We start from the raw sequence: 24314 nt of genomic DNA, 5'->3' as shown, positions 1-24314 counted from the left end.
AAATCCAGATGTGCTGGTACCTCACCAAGTACAACACCATCCCAACCAACAAGGACTGCTACCGCTACTCACTCTACCCTGCCGCCACACATTAAATCTGCCGCTCATCCAAAGGCCTTCAAGTCGCTGCTTCAACCAATAAATTTAATTTAGCAACTGCATGCATGAGGGACTGCACGTTTATAGCCCAGCGGCGGCGGTTGGTGCAGTATTGCATGATTGGGCAAAGTGAATTTCAGGGGGGGCAAAATTGGCAAATTTTGCGCAAAATTGCCGCAAAAAGTGGAAATTTACATGATTTTGGGGGTTTGCCTCATAAGTGGGAGGGGGCAAACTGGGGGAGCGCGAGCAAGAATAATATGGGGGGAAATGCCCCCACCCCCCTTGCACCCGCAGCGCCGCCACTGGTGTTGACAAGACAAGAAGATAGAGACTAGACTCTGGCCCAGTGGGCCCAGGCCTGAGTGAGTGAGTCTAGTACAGTAGCAGAACATGTTTCACTTTCAGCTAAAAAAAGATCCCGAAAAAGATAGGCTTTTTGCTGATGAACTGACAGATACGGAAGGTATGGAACTATGGAAGCGTATAATGTGATAATATAATTATTACTTATCATAATGCATCGCGTTATATCCCAAACCTCTTTCCCGAAAACTTGTCATCATCATGATCATGCTTGTCAGTGCAGTGTGCTCTTGTGTTTTGATACTGACTCATAGTATATTAGTACTCGAGAATCCTTGACTGACTATGAAAAACACGTGAGACGTACATGTACATGTATCTAGGTCAAAGGTGAGCGTTCTAGTAACTGATTTTACCTTCAGAAAAAATTACTAAATTAAAATTGGTTTACAATATTTAAGACAGAAAACGAAATAGTCCTCGTTACCAATTAGATAAAAATGAAATATTCATTATAGTTGAAACTGTTTTATATAAATATTTTATTAAAATTTAATAAATATTCAAGATTTTTATTATTTTGTTTTCTACTTCTAGAATCAAGTAGAAAAAAGTAAACTTTCAGAAAGCTGCAGAATTTCGAAGTTTGCTCGGAAGTTCGCAACCAATGCAACTGCTGATGAAATGATGGTAAGCTTACATACTTAAAAGTACTTACTGTTGATTTTAAACTTATAAATTGGGAATAAAGGTATCGTTTTTAGCCGTTGTCGTGCATCTATGGTCTCATACAGGGGTTCAAATAATAGGTTCTCGCGTAATCCGAATATAAATCAGACCCAGAACAAAATATTAATTTCTGACATGATCGGGCGAAGTGATCATCGTAGTGTTGTTGCCGAATTGAAGATTCCGGTTCCTCGCATCGCACTTTCTGAGCGTAAGATTTTACTGTATTCCAAGGGAGACTACGAATCCTTCAGTAAGGCTGTTGAAGAAACCGACTGGAATGCTGAACTCTCTAACGCTGCTACAGATGATATGTGGATGGTGATAAATGAGAAGTACAGTAAGTGGGTTGACGAGTTTGTGCCAACCAAGGCGATCTTTTCTTTTAGACCACCCGAGCTATATAAGGTTAAAATTACGAATTTATCAAATTAAACTTTCGCATCAAGGTTAAACATGTTCTTACCTATACAAATATACCTTTTATTTCGTCGAACAAGCTTTATTTTGTTCCAAAATCCATGTTTTTATTGCAATTTTTGATGTAAAAGAGCTGAATGCAAAACCGGTGATGCAAGCTCCAAAACTTTAGCGTAGCACGGGCGCTTGGTGTACGCATTTCGTTTTGACGGTGATTTACGTTCGCGTATCAAGCATTTTCAAGCGCGTTTGAGTGTACTTTACTGCAGGGCGCAATTCTGCATTTATTCAAGATGGCGAATCCTCAAAAAACACGATGTATTTTTATTTACAAAATTACTTTATTTCACAAATTCTTTGCCACTTTCCACTGATCTATTCATCTTTTTATGTGACGGAAGTGATGCTGATTTTATGAAGGTATGTTTCTTGCTTTTCCAATAATTTTTTAATTGTTTTTTGAGGCAAAACTTTCCTAGCAAAATGGCCGTTTTTACTTGTTTTCAAAAAGTTGTTTTAACCTTGTTTTTTACCCCATAATTTCCCTCATTTATCGAAGCTCTGCCCTCCTTCCACTACATTAAACCTTGACTTCAAAGTGTTTGGCAACTGTTTAAGCTTGATGCAAAAGTAAACCTTGATGCAAAAGTAATAATTTAGTCCCTATATAGCGAGGGTGGTCTAAAGGAAAAGATCGCCCCAACCAAAACTGTCAAGTCAGGACAGCGTCTCAAGCCACCGTGGACAAATTTCAAGTCTGTCAAGAGAGCGAAGCGTGCTAGGAGAGCAGCTAAAGTTAATGCTCGTAAGTCTGATTTAAATGTTCATCATCTAAAGTATAACCTGGCTAAGACTGAAGTTGACAGTACTATTTATAAAGCCAAGTTGGATTATGAGAACCATCTGATAAACCAGATTCAAACAGAGCCAAAGAAGTTTTATAACTATGCTAGACATTTCACCAGATCTTCTTCTACAGTGGAAGTTTTGGAACATGAAGGCAGAAAGGTGACCGAGGATGGAGGTAAAGCTGAGATTTTAAATGACTTCTTTGCTAGCGTTCTTAAGGTTGAGCAGCCAGATGACTTTTTGAACTTTCCTTTGCCTGTAAGGACTTTTACCGCAAATTTATATGACATCTCCATCACCCCCGAGATTGTTAGAGAGAAGCTTCAGAAGTTGCATCTTAACAAAGCATGCGGTACAGATGGTTGGCATGTAAATGTGATGAAGAATGTTCCTGATTTTGACATTCCCTTGAGTATCCTCTTCACGAAATCATTGCAGACAGGTGTGGTGCCACAGGATTGGAGAGATGCGAACATTACGCCGCTTTTTAAGAAGGGGTCTAGGTTAAGTCCCAACAACTACAGACCTGTTTCGCTGACTAGCCAAGTTGTGAAGATTTTTGAGAAAATTATCTATGATCAGCTCATGGCTTTCATTGTCACGAGATTATCTCCTGTGCGCAGCTTGGCTTCCAAAAACAGTGCTCCTGCCTCACCCAACTCCTCGAAAGTGTCTTTATGATTGGACCAGAGCCTACGATGAAAGAACCGTGTGGATGCTATTTACCTCGACTTCAGTAAAGCATTGACTCGGTGCCTCACAAGCGCTTCCTCTACAAACTCCGTCACCTGGGTATTCGTGGCCATGTTCTTTCATGGATTGAAAGTTTTCTGAGTCATAGGAGACAAAGAGTTGTTCTGAGAAATGGTGTGTCATCTTGGAAGAGTGTTACCAGTGGAGTGCCTCAAGGCTCTATCTTGGGACCAGTGTTATTCCTTCTCTATGTCAATGACATTCCAGACTCAGTTGCTACTACTGCAAAAATGTTTGCTGATGACACTAAATTATATCATGAGATTTCAAACATTGCCGATTGTGACACCCTGCAACAGGACCTTAATTCACTTGCCTCGTGGTCAAAGTTATGGCTGCTTGATTTTAATGCGGAGAAATGTGTAGTGCTTCGCATCAGATTATCTTTAAGGTACCACTACTCGTTGAATGGAGTCTACTTGCAGGAAGTTGATAGCCAAAAGGACCTTGGTGTTACTGTTAGTAACACACTTACCCCAACCAAACACATCCAAGATATTGTGAAAAAGGCTCATCAGAAGATAGCAATGTTCGCAGAGGTGCTTTACGGTTTCAATGAAGACAAAGTTTCCATCTTATACAAGTCTCTCATCCGTCCAGCCCTGGAATACGCATCTTCAGCTTGGAGTCCGTTTACCAAAGAAAATATTTTAGCTTTAGAGAAGGTGCAGAAGAGGTGTTTACGCCTGTGCAAGGAAGATATTCAGATGGAATCACTTCAGGAGAGGAGGTTGAAAACCGAACTTGTCGACACCTACAAGTATGTTCATGGGTTGTACAAGACCCCAGCTGATAAGTTTTTCTCCCTCCCCACTTAGAGTTAAGAGGTCATTCCAAAAAACTCTTTGTCAGGCGCACAAGAACTAAGTTGGCAGGCCACTTCTTCGCAAACAGAGTGGTCAAGAATTGGAACAATTTGCCTGATAATCTTGTCTCTGCACCAACCGTGGCATCCTTTAAGAATCTTTTGAGAGTCCTGCCCATCGGCGAAGAGGACTAAACTACCAAGTATACCAAGTATACCAAGTAAGTGTACTGGGTCTGAACTGTTTCCATATGAAATCTTGATGGCAAATTGGACAATAGAAGCACATGGTTCTACGTGACAGCTTTTTAATCCCTATTCAGGTTACGTGAATCACGCTATTGTGGACCATCCTTCTGATACTTGAGTGTTTGGACAAGCAGAACGGTTTTTTGTCTACCTCTCTGTTTGTAAACAAACCAGGAGGTCGAAATCGCCCTCCTCGCCGAATACGAAAGTCAGCTTAATAGTACGGCACTAGTTCTCGCGGCATCATTGCCAAATTACACATTCACATACCCCGGCCAAGAACTCATATAATTTATTTACTGGATGGAGCCACCCTCCAGGAAACAGACTCGCACTCATATTTGGTGTCGAAATTGCAAATAATATGAAATGGAACAAACACATTGACCACATGACAGCAAGGGGGAACAGATCATTGGGCTTTATAAAAAGAAATTTACACGGGTGCACTGAAGACATTAAAGATCTGGCTTTATCGTTCACTTGTCCGTCCCCTTGAGTGTGCAGCAGTATGGGATCCACACATAGCAGACCAAATCCCCGGGGGGGTACTCAAGTTTGGTTTTGGTAGGGATGTGCCATTGAGAATTTGAAAGTGGACCCACAAATATACCAATTTTTCCAGAAATTTGGACCCATATATATACCAAAAGTCAAAATTTTCGGCCGAATTTAACCCAAATTGTCTTAGTTTTTACAAATTTTCCCAACATTTTGGGAAAATTTTGGCTAGATTAAGGAAAAATTGAGCTATTTTCCGAAAAAATTGAGAAAATTTTGAAAAAAGGACCCATTCATATACCAAAATAGGCTTTGAAAAAGGGGTCATTGACATTGATATGGCGAAAATGCTACCCATATTTGCGGCACGTCCCGTATGGTCATTTGTACTGAGTACCCCGGGACCAAATCCACCAGATAGAAGCCGTTCAAAGGCGAGCAGCCCGCTTTGTCAAGAGAGATTACGATAGAGCGCAGCAGTGTATCTGCCATGATTACGAACTTAAACTGGAGAACACTAGCGGAGAGAAGAAAGATCGCCGTCTGACTGTCTTTCAAAAGGCCTCACGAGGGTTACTTATCCATACCAGTTCGAACGCTGCTGCACCCGGTCAAGCGCTCCACCAGGAGGTCACATACCAAGTCATTTATCGAACTATACTCTTCAAAAGACTGTTTTAAATACTCGTTCATACCTAGGACTCTCATAGACTGGAATAATTTACCACAACAAATCATCAGCACAGAAGATCCAAAAGCATTTAAACAACAGCTACAGAACCACTTCCAGTAGCAAGTATCAAGCAATAGCGCACACACAATATCCGACTCGCCTTTCTCCACCTGGAGTGTTGAGCCGTAACTTGAAGAAGAAGAATTGAATTGGGCCAAATGCTAGCTCGTTCACGTAGCGGTTGCGTTGTCCCACTGGCCTAGATTGCCTGGCGATCGGAGTGTTACCGTCAGTACTAGAGCACTCGGACTAGGCCAAATGCATTCATGAATGTCATGAATGATGTACCTCATATGATACATGCATAAATGACCTTGTTGATGACAGGAAGTTGAACTTGAAGTTGAAATTGAAGAATCAAGGCTTGATCGAAAAGTCTATCCTCAATCCAGACCAGGCTAGGGCAGGCCACGTACTGAACTGACGATGGATGAGGTAGTACAGTCAGCAGGGATAGTACAATGATTTTTTTTTTAATTGGAGGGGACGTGTTATCAAAATAAGCCCAATGGAACTCAATGATTTTCGGAAGTTTTTACGGCCTTAAACACCTTGTTTTATTGTTTGTAAAAGCGAGATAATTACTCAATAGCGAGAATTGCGGCGAGAGAAAACCGAGATTATGCGTTTTTTGCGGGGCTTATTTTTATCTGATCTTTTGGAACTTTTTTAAGACCAAAATCATGCGAATTGGTGCAACTCAAGACATTCGAACTTTGAAGGTAGAGGCTGCTTATGGGTTCGAAACGGAAGTGAAAGATGGAATTGTTATGGTTACAAGAGGCTGTAAAACATGCAAGGAACAGGCTGATCGCAGAACCAAAGGAATCGATTGTAGCCAAAGACGTCAAAACATACGCCAAGGGCACAAATTATGTAAAAGACCTCTTGAACCCCTCGCCTAAGCTTCCCCAGGAGAGCGATGAACCACTCACCTACAGCTCACCTAACAGTTGTGAGGAGAGCGATTTGTCACTCGCCTGCAATTTTCAAAAGACCAGGCCTGTACTGTAAGTGTCCCCTATTCGAGTGCACAAGATGGAATCAGCCAAATATCAGCAAAAGCAACCAATGGGAAGAAGCGATCTGTCGCAAGTGACGTCATGCCGACCGACAGAATTTATCGTAATATTTATTACACATCTTCTATAAATAATACGTCTTACCTAGGGTGTTGTATACTGGAAATTTACACCAATTATTTATAATCTTTACACAATAAATATTCACCAGGCATATTCACTCAGCCAAACCTGCAAAACTTCAAAATGTAATTAATTATTAATTGATGAAAAAATAAATCTCCATTCTTTTATATTTTTAGAATTTAATCAAAAGCCCCAAAATATTTACCAAACTAAGTAAATTGTGCGATATTTGTAAATGCAACATCAGGAAATCTTGCACTTTTTGCATGCTTTCCGTATTAAACGATGGTTAAGGGGAAATCCCAGTTGATGCCACTGACACGACTGTCAGACTGACGCTTACTATTTAGGTGTGCCGAACTGCTGCCATGCGGTTAATGTTTTATTTATCACAATCTGAAAATATTCAGTTTTTAATGTTTAAATAATCTATGTTTCCTTTATAGTGATAGGCTGCAATAGTGATGTTTCAGGCAGCTTAGGGTACCGTACCGGCTTATTTGATGCAGCTTGTTGTTCCGAGTAATTTGACACCAATTTTATTTGAATCGGGCCAAAAATTGAGACGGTGCCGGGCCCTGCCGGCCAAATAACAACATATTGGGGGGGGGGGGCAGATTTGACCTTTATTTTCTAGTTTTAAAGGAATTTTGTCACATTAAGGATTATGGATAATGCATTTTTTGGTATACTTACATAGTTTTATAAGACAGTAAATAAGTAGTGGCTGCGTAGGTTTGAAAAACGATCAATAATAAAGTACAAGAGAAATAGTTATGCAAATAAATTAATATTATGTGGTTTGACACAACTATTTTTCTTGGACTTTATTATTCATCTTACATAGTTTTAGGTCTAGGAAGGCCATTTATGCACTTTGTGTCAAATGAAACTTTTTGGTGTCCTTAAAATTTGCAGTTTTGGGTAAAATTAGGCCATGAGGGCGCTTTACCTGAAGTTTTAGCGTCCCTTTTCCCTGCCATTTTTGTGTTTTGTTAAAATCATACTGGAGATAATCATCAATCATCCATATTCTGACATTTTCAGCCTTTTATCACATTTGGTGTGACCGCAGCGCTAATTTTTAGTATACAGGGGTCAACGAACTTTGTATCACATAATTCAATGGAAGCATCTCTAAACATTTTCAAATGGGTACTATGCATAAGTGAAATAAGCTTGAGAGTTCAAATTTGGACAGATGCTGTTAATTATCAGTAACTTTGATTTGATAATAAGAAATAATGAAATTTCAGTAGAGGGGATACGTAACAGCTATTAGGCTGAACAGCGCCCTCACATCCTAAATTAGCTCTTAAACTTGCATCAAAACATACGATTTGTGTAAAAATTGCATAAATATATACAGGGGTCCCAAAATCATGTAAATAATCATTAGAATCCAAAAAAAGCGAAGAAAATGCCCATAATGTAAGCATAGGAAAATGCCCTATTATTTTTTTGCGCGTGCCAGTTTTTGAAAATGTCCAATTTGCGCATTTTTTACCAAAATGCATGATTTTTCTCCCTAAAAAGTTCAATTATGCAATATTAGGCCAGGTAAGGCGGTCGCCTAGGGCGGCAAACGTAGAGGGGGGCAAAAAAAGGGAAAAAAAAAAAAAAAAAACGGGAATGGAGAAAAAAAAGGGAAAAGAAAAAATGAGGGCGGATAAAAAGAAAAAATGGGAGGAAAATTAAAAAGGGGCGAAAAGAGAAACAGAAAACAGGGCGGAAATAACCAGTGGCGAACGGTGGTGGAACGTGGCGCCACCCTTAGAGCAGGCGCGCCGCCCTTAGGGCGCCTGAATTGACCAATTCAGCATCAATTCTGCTTCCCTCCAAGTGATGAAAGTCGAAATTTTCGCGTGCTTCACGCGCATTTCGCACAAGGTAGTTTCAAATATAAGACCGATATTCAATTTCATTATAACCAAAATTAATTAGTGGTAAGCCCTACTTGTGAACATTTTTGCTTGCTCCACGCGCAATTGTTTCAAGAATGGGGGGGGGGTCATTATGTATCCTTAGCCCTGGGCGCCACGAACCCTAGCTCCGCCACTAGAAAAAAAAACTGATGAGTTTTCAAGGGGGTAACACCCCTTAACACTTTTTTGTATGCTTTAGTGGGGCGGCAGGGAGAGGCTTTGCCTAGGGCGGCAAAATCCCTAGGAACGGCCCTGGCGGCGGCCTATTTTCTATACTTTTTTTACATGGATTGCATTGCAGATCATTATGGATTCTTTGATTTTGATTCAGGATTTTGGAAAATGAGTACCGTACGAGGGGCAGTCAGTATGTTTTAAGAGTGGACTCGTGACGTCATATGTGGATTGTTTTCATGGCATTTCTCAATGATTACATAAACACTGTACCTTTGTCTTTCAAACAACACATGCAAAAATTATATCACAGTCACGCACATGATTAATGGTCTAGAGTCACCTGGTGAAATTGAGTAGTTTTTGTTAAGGGAAATAAGAGGCTGAAATGAGGTATTGTTGTATTTTTTATATTTTCTTGGGAATTAAAGAATGGAGAATGCTGCCTTTTGGAACAGTATTAGAACACAAACTACCAGTTCATTAAACCATGTTTGTTGGGCTGTAAAGGTAGTAGTTTGTTTAAAATGCATGGTCAAATATGTCTTATTTTTGACAAAAACAAGGCTTTTCTTTCTATACAAATCTTGATATTGCCAAAATAGCAAATGTGGAAATTTAATTTTTTTGGCCAGTTCTGTTGACTAATCTCCAAAATTAAAAGGGAGTCTCCTAGAAAATATTTGAATCCGTGGTTAAAATATAACTGTTATTCTACCATTGTTACATTATACAAAAAGTAGTGGTACAGAGAGAGAGGCCATCGTTTTAATAAGAAATTTATTTTTAAAACTTTTCTGTTCATTTCAGGTTGAGATCATCCATAAAAATTCATATAAATATTTAAATTAAAATTTTCATAGCATTTTGTAATATTTTAGGCCCTATTTACATGGAATTTTGCCATTTTCGTGCATTTCCACCATGTTGTATCGGTCATCCTACCTACGCATGCGCAGATTATTGTTTGATTTGCACCAGTTATCATCGCACTGAGTACTAGCACTAAGGTTGGCATTTTCGGTCGGGTAAACGGGTACCCGCCGAGATTACATTACCAGGTAGGAAATACCCTACCCGGGTACCTGAATTCAAAAAAAAAAAAAAATTTTTTTTTTTTTTTTTTTTTTTTTTTAAGTTTTTTATTTTTCGGTTTTGTAGTGTCCCTGGACCTAGACCTAAATGCTAGGATCATTCATGGTTGACCTAAAAAAAAAAAAAAAAAAAATTTCAAGATATTTTGTATTTTAATATAAAATTGATAATTTGTATTCATGTCATAGTCTATTAATGATTTCAAAATGCATTGAATTTGAATGCATTTTGAAATCATTAATAGAATATGACATGAATACAAAGTATCAATTTTCATATTAAAAATACAAAATATCTTGAAATTTTTTTTTTTTTAGGTCAACCATGAATTTTTTTTTTTTTTTTTTTAAATTTCGGGTACCCGATTACCCGCCCGAAAATGCGCCGGGTACCCGGGTACAAAATTACCCGAAAATGCCAGGCCTAACTAGCACTCACACGTGACCAGTCATTGTATTTTAGTCTGTTTCATTTTGGAGATAATTATAAGTCACTTGTAATAACTGCTTTTTCATTAACGCCATTTTTGCAGAATAATTTTGCTTCCATTCAAGCCCTAAAGTTGTTGAAGTTTCCAGACGTCCCATTTCCACCACAGTTTAATGACAAGTCTCATATTTTACCAAATGCAAACTGAGGACCTAGTGTTTATTCCTGCCAAAACTAGCCTTATGCCCCTTGTACTTTTTTCTGTTCTCGGACATTTTAAACATGTGTCTTTGCTGTAATTTAAAAGGCCCGCCTTTTTGCGTGATTTGGCAGTGTCCCTAGTTGATTTTATGCTAATGCTGTTGAAACGTAATCATGTGTATGATATAATTTTTACATACTGTGTTGTTTGAAAGACAAAGGTACAGTGTTTGTGTAATCATTGAGAAATGCCATGAAAACAATCCACATATGACGTCACGAGTCCACTCTTAAAACATACTGACTGCCCCTCGTACTTATCAAATCTTAAATTCGTGTTCGGACCTTAAATGCACGATTGTACCCAAAATGAGCAATTTTCAGCGTTTTTTGCACACATGTCCAACCAAATGGACTGAGCAAGTAAAGTTTTCTCGCAAATGGTGATATTAAAATTAAATATTAAATTTATATTTAATTTGGTATTATTATATTACATTTTTCAAGGAAAGGACTTAGAATTGATCAGTTCCGTTGTTGCCGGGGTTGTTGCTATGTATCCCTTTGATTGATTCAAATAGCACATACGCATTTCGCGTCAATGCGCATGCGGTGAACAATAAGATTGCAGGAACTTTCATGTTCCATACATTTAACAACTTTTTCAGTTGAAACAAAATGACGGCTGTGAAATTCTTACTCTAAATTTGTCTTTTCAGTAGTTTGTAATATAAAAATGGAAGAGAAAAACCGAAGACCTTCTGGATCAGGAGAAACAAAACAGAAGAGAAAGTCATCAAACAAGAAAAAAAGGAAAAATAAGGCAAAGGACCGTGAACGAAAAATAACTGCAAATGTAGAAGGAAAGGCCAACAGTTATGAGGAAACAAATTCTGATAGCGCAGTGGATTTTGGTAAGCTTTATTTTAAAATATAAATTTATGCATATTATTCATTTCAAGTCCTCCCTAACCCACCTGTAGATTTAGTATTCAACTTTCCTGATAATAATGCCATGGGTAAAGAATACACGATTTTGGAGACCAAAATATATATGCATCTCGATTTTCAAAAAAAATGCAAAAATATGCTATTTGCAACAAAAACAATTTTTTTTTTTTTTTTTTTTTGCGGATTTGGAGAGTTGTCCTTGGACTTAAAACTATGTGCTGGAATTTTTAAAAAAATTCCGCCCAATGTCAAAAAACACATTTGAAGCCAAAATATGTGAATTGTGCCGCAAACAATGTACCGGTACATGTAATTTCGTATTCTTAGCAGCCCTAGGTAAAGTGAATCATTGTAAGGTCATTGATGTCTGTTGTGCAAAATGAAAAAGACCAGCAAAGAAAATCGTTGTCCTAAAAGTGTGTTATGATTGTTTCTTAATTAGTAGTGTCATGGCTTTTTAAAAAAAAAACCTAATTGCACCCCCCCTCCTCCCCATGTGGTCAGGAGGGTTACATCCTAGCTTTACATGAGAAATTAAGAGATACTTGTATTTTAAACATGCGATGTAAAAAATATACAAGTCAGGGCCGTATCCCCGGCCGCCCCACTTTTTAAGACATTTGTTATGTTTTTCTTTATATCTTTATTTAAATTTGGGCATATATTTGTAATTTGGCCGCCCCACATTTTTCAATCTTGCTACGGCCCTGATACAAGTTAAACAATTTTGTATGGGTTTTCATCATGCCATTCTATGAAGCGTCTGCTACATACATATAAAAACAGGGAAAATCTATTCCAACTGACCACTGAGCTGGGAACCAAAGGATGATGGATCTAAAAGGATACAACAGTGTCACGGTTTCAAGAAAATGCCTTATCATATATATTCCATCTTAAGGGAAGGGGTATGAACGTTTGGACAGTATTATTGTGGGACATTAGAGCACATCAGACATATCGAATTGCATTCTGAATACGAAGAATGTCATTCTGATATCAAATAATTTTGAGTTTTTGAAATTCGCAATGTAATACACATTTTATGGCAAATCATTAAAAATTGATATTTTTGATATTTAACAGTACTTGAAGTAAACTTTATAAATCTGACGATTTATACTTAAAGTGTATGTAGGTGGGATGAAAAGCCGACGATCAATTGAAAATTTTAACCTTTCGTATTGAAGATATGGATTTTTTTCCCCAAAACACACAAAAAAATAGGTCAAAATTTTCAATTGATCGTCGGATTTTCCTCCCAGCTACATACACTTTAAGAATATATCATTAGATTTATAAAATTTATTTCGAGGACTGTTATATATCAAAAAATTGAAAAATATCAAATTTTAATAATTTGTCATAAAATTTGTATTATATCGTGAATTTCAAAAATGAAAATTATTTGATATCAAAAGACATTCTTCGATTCAGAATGCAATTCGACACGCCTGAGGTGCTCTCATGTCCCACAAAAAATACTGTCAAAATGCCATAAACGCTCATTCTAGATCCCTTAATGAGGCAGAAGTTTTGAATCTTTTGCAAACTGCAAATGTTATCAGCCCGGGTTATCAGTGACAATTGTGGCCAAGAAACTCCAATTTTTCATCTCATCATAATTTCACAAAAATAATCCACCCAATCAATTCTTGGAGTTTGTATGCTGCCCTCAATATAATTTTCAGTTTGGTTGTTCAACAAATACATACACATTGATTTTCATTTTGTGATTTCTTACATGTACTCTAAGGCAAAAAGGCATGTATCAAAGTATTTCATTATGCAGTGCACATAAATGTGATGCAAATGGGGGAGTGGAGGTAGTCAAGTTGACCTAAAAATGACATTTTCTTTGGGAGTGGAGTTAGCAAACACATTTGGGGGGGGTGATCCATTATTGTGTTCTCAGAATCTTCCTTCCAATACTTTTTACAGAGTGAAAGAGTCCAATATAATCAACACTTGGGCTCAACCCTTTGACTGTGTTGGATAGCCCCCCCCATTTTTTGTCAACAATTTATTGACCAAAACTTTTTTAAATCTTATTTTAGACACCCCCCAATCCAGAGACAAACTAAAACAACCAAGGCAATTACATATTACTGTTTTCTTCACTATTCGTATCATGGTAGAGGCAGGCATTTTGAGAAAATTGATATAAGGAATCAATTTTGATTGACTTTTTTTGCAGATTATTGATAATTTATTATTTAGAAGTAAAATCCTGGAAGCTTGATTTATCACACATTAATATCTTACTATACCATGTATACTGAGTAGAATACATGCACAAACTGTCTAGCTTTTGATCCAGGAGGGGTACGGTACTCAGTTTGGTTTAGGTATAGGGACCTAGCAAATGTTCTTAAAACATTTACTCAAAACATTTTTTTTAATATAACTTTTAAATGTCGTATTAGGCTAATGAAAGTTGATCCCCAGTTTCCCGTTACATAGTTTTTCATGACTGGGTAGGTGACTGTTTCATTATTCATTATTCATTATTTTGATGAGTTTCATTATCGGTGCAAAGTTAATTACGGAATGCTATGTTTTGAGGCCCAAATAAAAAAATAAAGTATAGTAATGACCATGCTTCACTCAAATATTTTACCAACTTGGTCTTCAAAACAAATTTTAATTAAGCACATCTTCTTTGGAATCTTCAAATTAACCTATAGGTTGTGCAACATATGAAAGCACCAGAAGTCCATAATAGTCTTTGGAGAACCACTTAAACATATAAATACACTGTGTCTGTGTGTTCTATTGCACACTACTTTTTACAAACCAAACTTACTCTCCACTAGCACATCTTTGGAAGCAATATTTATACGGAAATTAGTTTGTCTACTTGCACAAACTGTTTTTGATCATTTAGGTTGCACAATAAAATATTGTAGCTGTTCTGTCAAAACTTTAATACTTGACACAGGTCCTAAAACAGATCTTTGAAAGTAAACTTTTATACATGGAAATTGTATTGTTTTCCAATTTAGGTTGCACAACAAATGAATGTGACAACTTGCTTTCCCCAACACAGCACCTCACTATCGAGAGATCAGACAGCGACAGTCCGGCAAATAAAACATTAAATGATTGACCAATGTCGGTTGTAATAATTGTCCACGGCAGTCGGACCTTGCCCTCCTCCTCCACCTTCACGGAAATCAACATATTTATCAAAAACACCAGTAGGGGAAAGTAAATTGTCACAGTCAAAATGAACAAATAAACAAAATTGAAAGCAGAAATAAACTAAATCTGATAATTCGAACGTTCACATGGAGGTTGCTGGTAAAAATCATCACAGGGTGCACGTGTTAATAATAAAACAATCATGCAAGTTTTTTTTATTAAATACATATATTTGTAAGAAAAGCAGAATAAATTTGACTTTAAATTGTATTTATTTTATTTATTTTGGTGTTGTCTATATATAGCGCGCTACATAGTGCACGGTAGAAATGCTTTCATATTTGTTCATACGCTGGTTCCGCGAACTTGGCTGCCTCTCTTTGTGTTCGGTCTATCCATTTAGTGGTAGGAGAAACTTAGATGCAGGGAATTGCTAGTCTCCAGTAAATGCGCCCTACGATATCGCCATTTTACCACGTAGTTTAACCCAGCGTTTGCGAAGACTATTCGGGCCGGTCAGGGTCGCCGTAAAAGTGCTTAAAATACATGTCGGACGTGAAAGATGACATTAAAACTATCCTTTTTTTCTTAAAAACATGAAAAATGTGAAATAATGAAATAATGGAAAATAATGAAATATTTGATCGGCATTTTTTTCTGACCGGAGTCGGGTAACGGGAAACTGGGAGTCAACTTTCATTAGCCTTATGTAAATGTCATGAAAACGATTTTAAAACGTAATTGGAAAATATTTTGGGCAAATATTTTCGGAAAATATTTTGTCAACACTTATAACATTCTGTTTTGAATATTTTACAGGAAATTTAAAAAAATTGAATGTTGTTTTAACGTTTTTATACATTGTACCTGTTATATAACCCGACATTTTGTGTTTGCTGGAGTGGGGATGTGCCCCAATCAGAGAATCTCGTTACATGCCATTTATACACAAACACACCAGAAAAGGATTTAATATCGCACTCTAAATACATGATCAGTGAACATGAAAAAATGACACAAAATTTCTGGCACACTTCTGTATGTGATGTAATCAAGCAAAATCAGTCGGAAGTTGGATTTTTCCACCACATATTATTTTGAGTCTTGTGGGAATACATTATTTTATTATTATAAGTTTGTGAAATACACTGTAGAAATTGCTCTTGGTTTTACCTCTGTCTGAGAACAGACTCTAGACATTATCAATATTTTATAGATCCGAAACATACTGATATAAAGGTCTAAGACAAATTCAATTAGTGTTGACCTGACTGTCAGGTCAAAGGTCATTTCAGCGAAAAGTTTGTATTATTCATGTTATTATCTCTGTCATTACCTATCAGTTGTAGATTCTCTAGCTGTGTTGAAAAGGATATTAAGCTCCAGTAATTATGATTAACAACAATCCTGGTTTCCACCACATATTATTTTGAGTCTTGATGGAATACATTATTTTTAGGGTTGGGATTTTCGGGTAATTTTGTGCCCGGGTACCCGTTTATTTTTCGTTTATTTTTATAAGTTTTTTTTTTCGGTTTTGTAGTGTCCCTGGACCTAAAATGCTAGGATCATTCATGGTTAACCTAAAAAAAAAAAAAAAAAAATTCAAGATGTTTTGTATTTTTAATATGAAAATTGATACTTTGTATTCATGTCATAGTCTATTAATGATTTCAAAATGCATTGAATTTACAATCGCAAATTTCCAATTTGCGAGTGTTCTGTTTTTGGTCAGTTCTTGCACAGCCGCCATCGGCGCTGTGCATTGTTTTTACCGCGTTCTTTCTTTCTGGTTTCTTCTGTCAACATTATGATCAGCCATCGTAGCCACATGCTTTCATGCATGTTGACCATACTTGGTCAGTAGAACCGTTTGGTGGTGCCACAGATGTCACATGATCAACTTCCGGTCAAATGTCATCCACTTCCGGTCTATGGCCAAAACTTGGATTTTCACTAAAAATGCTACTCCTCCCACATATAACATAGCATCATGACGTCACTTGCACACATGCATCACCTATAGCCAGTGTCCAAAAGTTATACCACAGAATTGGGATCAAAGGTCATTAAGGGGTCACTTCCGGTCAAAAACCCAAAAATTTGTAAAAAATATTCAAAACATCACTGTCTTTACAAATTACATAGCAGAGAGTCGCCATTAGCACACATGCATTGCTACTATCCAGGGTCTTTAGGATGCCTACAGTTTTGGGGTCAAAGATCATTAAGGGGTTACTTCCGGTCAAAAACCAAAATTATCAAAAAGTTTAAATTTTTTTATCTCAAAATGTAAACAGACCAGAGTAATATAATCATCATACATGAATTGTGTTACCTGATGTATGAATGTTATTTTTATTTTGGGGGTCAAAGGTCATTAAGGGGTCACTTCCTGTTTTTACCTAAATAACTTTAAGAATTTTTATCTCAACAAGTAAACATAGTAGAATTTTTAAATTAAAATTGGAACAATACATTTTGTCGGTATTAATAAGGGTACGTAAGGGTCAAAAGGTCAATCAAAAATTTTAAAAAAATCAAAATCCATGTATAAGTTCGATTAAGCTGAAATTCACCAGGAATATTCCTTATGACATCCTAAGCACTATGTAATATTTTTATGGGTCAAAGGTAATTAAGGGATCACTTCGGTTCTCACAGATTCGGGTCATAACTCATTTGTCACTGCTGGCTGTGCATGCTTTCATGATGCAGGCGAACATAATCAGATCTCGTTCTTTCATTCTTTCTTCTGTCAAACTTTTAACGAGCCATCGTAGCCATATGCTTTAAGCCAATGTGACCATATTTGGTCACAAGGACCATTGGGTGGGGGGACAAATGTTACATGACCAACTCGGGGTCAAAGGTCATCCAAAGGTCATTATGGCCAAAATGTGATTTTCACTAAAAATGCTTCTTCTTCCACAAATTACATAACACAATGTCGTCACTTGCATACCTGCATCGCCTTTAGCCAGTGTCTAAAAGTTGTACAAAGAATTGGGGTCAAAGGTCATTAAGGGGGTAAAATCTTACATTTGCATTATCTCAATATCCGTAAGGGGTATGGGGCTCAAACTCAGTGACAACAAATCTCATGACCAGGGGAACATTTTACAGGGGTCAGGTCAAAGGTCATGCAGAGGTCATATTTTAGAAATGCATTTTCTGTACATCTGTAAGGGGTACGGGACTCACACTCTGTGACAACAAACTTGATGACCAGGGGAATATATTGGAACACTTTGCAGGGGTCAGGTTAAAGGTTATCTGGGGTCAAATCTTATAATTTCTTTTTCTGGACATCTGTAAGGGGTATGGGGCTCAAACTCAGTGATAACAGATCTCATGACCAGGGGAACATTTTGCAGGGTCAGGTCAAAGGTCATGCAGAGGTCAAATTTTAGAAATGCATTTTTGGACATCTTTAATGGGTACGAGGCTCAATTTTGATGACAACAAACCTTGTGACCTGGGAAACATTAAGGTCAAAGGTCATATCAAAAGGTCATTAAAGGGTTACATGCCTGGTGATTGTCTGCGCTCTGTGAGCGCCAAGTTATCTCTAGTTTATTATTATAAGTTTGTGAAATACACTATAGAAATTGCTCTTGGTTTTACCTCTGTCTGAGAACAGACTCTAGACGTTATCAATATTTTATAGATCCAAAACATACTGATATAAAACTTTGTGCAAATAAATATCAATACCAACATTACATTTTCATTTTTCCGAAATTGATAAGGTAGACGATTTTGAGAGACAATTTGACATAAAACAATAAGTGTATAATAGCTTCATTTATTGAAAAAGACAAACAAACTCTAAATAACTCATTTATTTCTGGAACATACTATAAATTTATCTGCCTGTCTAGAATATTTTATTGGAAAAGCCGTCTACATCAAACAAGGAGACAATTAAATATATAGATCTGTTGTCAGTTTGTATACCATTACGAGGATAGGCTAACATGGACCACAATTGCCTCATCCCAATGGCATAGTTCAATATCCTCAATTAAACAATCATAGTGCAACATTTGACCCTCAAGTTTCAGAGTATGAGTTTTTGTACCCAAATTTCCAAAGGTCATTTAATGAATGTGCAAATGTATTGGGGTTAAAGAACTGTGCCTTGATAGATGAACATGTTGTGGATCCTAGTGAGAAGATAGGCTAATATGATGTGAAAGATAAATATGTTTTGTACTATTTGTGTTGCGTTATTTCAATCGGCAGTAGTGGAGGTAAAACAAACGGACTGCTCTTTTTGTCACACCTGTGTGTTTTGTTGTGTAACTGTTGAGTTTATTGTATGGTTGGCAATTACTGATTACAGAACAGTGGCAAGAAGTATACTTTATCATGGAAGGAACTTGAAACAAGTTAATAATAAAGCTTCAATATTGTTCATCTTGTTGATACTTCAAGTTGAGTTTGTTTGCTTCACGCATGCCATCAAAGCTTCAATCGGAGATTGAGCTGTTGGATCGTGAATTTGTTGAACTCTGTTTGCTGCAGATAAGCTTGAATATTGCACATCGTGATCCTTCTTAAGAACCATACGTTTTTGAGTTACATTGTACATGTATCTCATGTCTGTACATCTGATTCACAACTTGAGACAAGCAACCAACATTTGATGATTTTTAGATGGGCAGTTATAAATGTTATTAACCACACATTTAATTTGCTGTGACTTTAAGGAATACACTGCATTGCAATACACTCCATGGGACTTACAGCATGCACCCTTCAACCTGATTGCGCTTCTTACCAGCAAGTTGAGGGAAACATTAACTGACCATCGAAGAGAATCAGGCTGTTAGTGTCCTGTTCATTTGAGTTGTACATTTTGATTTTATTGTTGTATTTATGTTGGATCATAAATCACATCATCTTCCAACTTTAGAGAGCTTGATATGTCCATGTTTTCAATACTTGAAGAGCTACTTTGATAATTGTAGTTAATAGTTTTAATAAAGAACACTGTGTGTACTCAATATTACTTCATATGTTGGAAGATGTGCAAATTATTGGAGCATCGTTTGACAGGTTGTTGTGTAAAAACTGAATTGACAGCAAAACCTCTTGAAGAGAGATGAATGCTACAGTGTGATTGGTGGAAAGTGACAACAACTCTTCTGGCTTATTGTCAAGGCATACTGCACATGGTGAGGCTGTATCATATTTTTAAAAGTGTATAAAGGAAAATGACTCCAAGAATTGGAAGAGTAGTTTGTCTAACAAACATTACGAAAGCAGCCCTGGTGATCATGTTAGTGCACACATGAATTAAAAAGCTAAAAACTAGTGTGGACTTGATGAAAAATGAAAACAATTCTAGTGTCTCTCCAAAGTGTGGAAACTAGTGTGGAATTATTGACAAGTGAAAATAATCCTTGCACCTTGCCATGGCACACAGCACAAAACCACATCATCTTCCAAAACTGAAAGGGGACAAATCCAAGAATGGGAAGAGTAGTGCTTTGTCGTCCAAAAGCAGTCCTGCTGATGTTGGCTCTAGGACGGACTCAAGCCCTACCAAGAGGAGAACATCAAAAAGTATGTGATATACATGTAGGCCAGTTTTGGTTCTTAAGGGGGTACTACACCCCTGGCCAATTCTGTGCCTATTTTTGCATTTTTCTCAAAAATTATAGCGCATTGGTGACAAGTAAGATGTATATTTATAGGGGCAAAGACTGCAACTACTGCACTGAAAATTCAGCAACTCAATGCAAGTAGTTATTGATTTATTGATCAAATATTCGTTTTCCCTCATTTTTGACTGTAACTCCACAACTGTTGTCTGTGCTGAAATAAAATTTCCAGTGCAGTAGTTGTAGTCCTTGCCCCTATAATATACATATCTTACTTGTAACCAATGCGCTATAATTTTTGAGAAAAATGCAAAAATAGGCACAAAATTTGGCAGGGGTGTAGTACCCCCTTAATGTTAAAAATAATTAATGGCACATAATTAAAAATCTACATGGCATTTGAACTGCCAATCTTTGTTTTGTTTACATCATATTTGCTCGCTAGCAAATCAGAGGATGATTTAAGCACTTCCCACCACGCCACTGTGTTGACTTGCGGTTAGCACAGCTGTGTGAGTGAACATGACACCACTGCTCGCACATTGCATTGACGGGCATGGTTAAATTTGAATTTGGACTGATATATAAATTTACAATAAAAACGCATTCAAAATGCTAGTCGATTTCACATTTTATGTTACCTACAGAAGGTGTGAATTATCCTTTATGCATCAGTTTTGTTCTGAAATCGACCAAGTAATAATGACACAAGCACAACACCCAGCAACCGTGATCCACCTCATGAGGTAGACGATGTGGTGTGACACCCGTTATTTCTGCCAGTGGAAACACAACGGTTAATGTTGATTTCATGTATCACATCGTGACCTTAAAAGCAGCTTGGGGTCAGGAAAATACTTTCAGTACTTCGGTACACACCGCAACCCTTATTTTAAGCGCCTGTAGAAACGTGGTGGTTGTTGCCTGAATCGGATTGTGGGTTACCGGGTAATACCGAGTAAAAATACAGAGTGCTCAGTGTAAACACGCAGAATGTGACGTGCATATTGCCATATTTCCCCAACAAATTTTTTTCAAAAAGCCCCTCCCACATTTTGATTAAAAAAATGAAAATAAAAAAATAAAAAAACAACACACTCCCTACGACCCTTGATTGGTTAATAGCATGTAAAAGGAAGGTTGATTCACCTGGTGCCTATCGGAGAAAAGGAATTGCAGAAAATGGTGAATAATTAAAAATTATTTATACAAGGCAAAAAGCAACTTTTCTAGGCATTGTTGTCATGGTGCCTTCAGGAAAAAAGTGTCCGACTATGAAGACCTAACGTTTGAGACGGTTTGTATATTTGAAGGTGCAAAATTAACCATAACTTGGCATAAGGCGTGCTGTTTTACTGCCGCATTCAGCAACTCATCATCACAACATTTAAGTTGTAAACAAACCGTGCCCGAGTTTGATTGTCAGATGCAAACTAGTCTTTTTAATTTTGTCTTCAATTTAAATTATAGTTTACATTTTGTGTCGTTTTCACTCGACTTGGTTGTTGATTACACATGTGATGTGATCCACACAAGGAATTCATGTCAGTTTTGTTGAGTTGTCAATTTGGGCCAGAATTGAGTGACAGATGACATTTAAGATTATTCCTAGTAGGCTGGCTAAATAGATCATCTTCCTGGGTGAGTGCTTATCACCAAATAGGGTTGCATAACTTTAGCTCTCTTAGTTGTCGACTACACCAAATGGTTGTGACTACAGTGACTATTACGACTATTTGGAGGTCAGAACCTAATAAAATTGAGAACTAAAAAGTGCCTTTAATGCATGAAATTGAATAAATGAGGTATGGTCAAAAGAACAGCTGTCGTATGTAGTGCTGAAATTTAAATTTAGTTTATTTCAATCTGCACAGCATATTTTTAACCACAGTTCATTTATTTCATAAACCAATGTGATTACATAATATTGGAGAAGAAAATACAAGCGCTGTATTTTAGTGTCCCCTCAATTACAAACACAACAAAATGGAAGGAAATTATATAATTGTGCTTCCAGTTTCTGCAACGCAACATCTGCTGACCCTAATTAAACCAATTTAACTTTCTATATCACCTATAAGTGATAGTTTTTGTTCCATAGTCAATCCTTATTAAAGTGTTATTTAGTATGCCAAATATATAATGTTTATCACCTATATCACAAGCGAGCCATGTTTGGCCCTAAACATGCTACGGCCCTTGGTTTAGTCACATCTCTCTCTGGTAAACATACTGCCGCTTGGCAATAGGCATGAGGTGTCACAAGATTTGGAATAGATTTAATTGGGGTTCTGGCAAAGTTCAAAGTTTTATGGCGTGCCTGAAACAAAAAGACTTGTATTGCCTATTTTTTCGACCGACCCTAAAATCTGAAAAATAGGGTCGCAGTTTTTTTGGTTTTTTTTTTTTCATATTTGAATTTTCATATTTGGTTATAAAATACACAAAAATGTGAAAATATTTTGCCTGTTTGTAGTTCATACTGCACAACTCTGATTTATTTTAAAAACAAGCCTAAGAAATTCAATAAATCATTGCTTACCATGGTATTTTGTGGTGAACTTGCATTTTATAATAATGTATGTGACAAAAAAATGCTCAATGTGCATTACATGGTAGCTTCAAACTCTCATAAGCATTTCTTCATTCCCATTTTTATTTTCACCACAGGTAAACGCAAACCTAAAGGATCACAAAGCCACTCATCAGAAGGCAGCAGGACAAAGCTAACAACTAGCAAGAACTCACTGTCGACTCTGCAGAATTCGAAAGGCGTGCAATCGGCACCCGTGATTGGGACACGCAGCTTGAGCAGTTCCGGTGTCAGTTTACTAGACAAAAAAGGACTAATGGATTTATACGCCTTATTTCCATCCGAATCCGAACCCGATAAACTTGCAGTGTCTGCTTCCCGGTCATCTGCCGATTCAGAGCAGAGCGAGGTCGCAGAAACAGTGGATGAAAGCATGCGCTGGGAAAATGCCGAATCGGATCCGGAAGATGAAGCGGAGAGGTTACGTGTGTACAAGATGAACAGGCGGAAACGGTATCTTATCGATGCGTATCAGAAACGGGACGATAAAGAGGGCGTCTTAAAACTTGCCAAAGAGATTGGTGGTCGTAGAGATGACAATTGGTGACACATCTGGTGATCTTTATTATAAGGGATGGTTTCAAAACTCGACCGTTGGTTCCGTCCAGTTGGAGTCGGTTTCTATTGTTCTAAACAATGACACACGCTTCAACCGCCGGTCAAGTTATGAAGCCGCCGCTAAAACAATATTTTTGTAACTTATTTATTTCACAAATTGAAGGAAGTCCCATACATGTATATGTGATGCGATCAAGCCAAATCAGTCGGAACTCGGAAATATTGATTTTGAGATATAGCCCAACAAAGAAAGGTTTTCCTTTTGTTTCCTCTTGTTTTGGAAACTCTTAAATTGCTCATATCTTTGGAACTGGTTGTTCAATTTCAATGGGGTTTTCTGAAAAATCCAGCTTTGTAAATGCTTTTTACTATCCTATAGGAAACTGAAAATTTATTACGGCCGAGTTCCGACTGATTTTGCTTGATCGCATCACATATGAGCAATAGCCAATACAGTATTGCTAATAGTCTGCCAAATAGATCAGAACTTGATTTCAGGACAGTTCCAATTCAGGTGCACCATACATGTTTAAAAGAAGTTAGCCCACCAACATCTTTTAATTGACACCCAAAATAGTTTCAAGGTACACTGTAGAAACTACGGTCAAAAGTAGCACCTGATTGAAATTGAATACCTGAGTGGAAGAAGGGCCCAACTCCATCAACAGTTTTTTTTGAGATATTAACAAAAAACACAATATTTGGAAAAGTTTTAAGAGATAAGCTGTTTTCATCTTCAGGGGACCTTTAGTACTGGTACATGAACATACATTATAACATACATGTGAAATGATATATGTTGCAATGGCAATGGTACAGGTATTTTAAAATATGATAAACTCATGTTTGTAAAATGGAGTTGGGCCCTTCTTCCACTCAGGTATTCAATTGAATTTATATAGCAGTCAAGTTAGCTCAATCGATAAGGCGTTCGCCTATGGTGCGAGAGGTTGCGGGTTCGAACCCTGGTGGTGCCTAGTATGCTCTTGTGGAAAAATTGAGTTAGCTTGAAATTCCCCTGGACAAGGAACTCACTGCTA

The 24314-nt window shown here is 37.3% G+C and overlaps 1 protein-coding gene across 2 annotated transcripts; it reads left to right on the top strand.

Annotated features, from left to right (window-relative positions):
* Positions 1–1011: 1011 nt before the first annotated feature.
* On the top strand, positions 1012–23452 carry LOC140146432 (uncharacterized). Of its 2 annotated transcripts, XM_072168280.1 has the most exons (3): positions 1012–1095; positions 11136–11330; positions 22794–23452. In XM_072168280.1, exons 2-3 carry the CDS (start codon positions 11153–11155, stop codon positions 23261–23263), a joined length of 648 nt encoding a protein of 215 aa, XP_072024381.1. In that variant the 5' UTR covers positions 1012–1095; positions 11136–11152; the 3' UTR covers positions 23264–23452. The 2 variants fall into 2 exon arrangements, with proteins under 2 accessions (XP_072024381.1, XP_072024382.1); XM_072168281.1 differs by lacking the exons at positions 1012–1095; positions 11136–11330 and adding an exon at positions 19530–20085.
* The last annotated feature ends 862 nt before the right edge of the window (positions 23453–24314 follow it).

Source organism: Amphiura filiformis, chromosome 2, assembly GCF_039555335.1.
Source record: "Amphiura filiformis chromosome 2, Afil_fr2py, whole genome shotgun sequence".
Classification (NCBI taxonomy): Eukaryota; Metazoa; Echinodermata; class Ophiuroidea; order Amphilepidida; family Amphiuridae; genus Amphiura; species Amphiura filiformis.
Note: the sequence above shows the minus strand (reverse complement) of the source record. Positions and strands in the feature narration are given on the sequence as shown.

Coding starts and splice junctions, on each gene's coding strand:
- LOC140146432 (XM_072168280.1), top strand. CDS start 11,153: ATGGAAGAGAAAAACCGAAGACCTTCTGGATCAGGAGAAACAAAACAG. Junction 11,331..22,793: donor TGATAGCGCAGTGGATTTTG/GTAAGCTTTATT, acceptor TTTTCACCACAG/GTAAACGCAAACCTAAAGGA.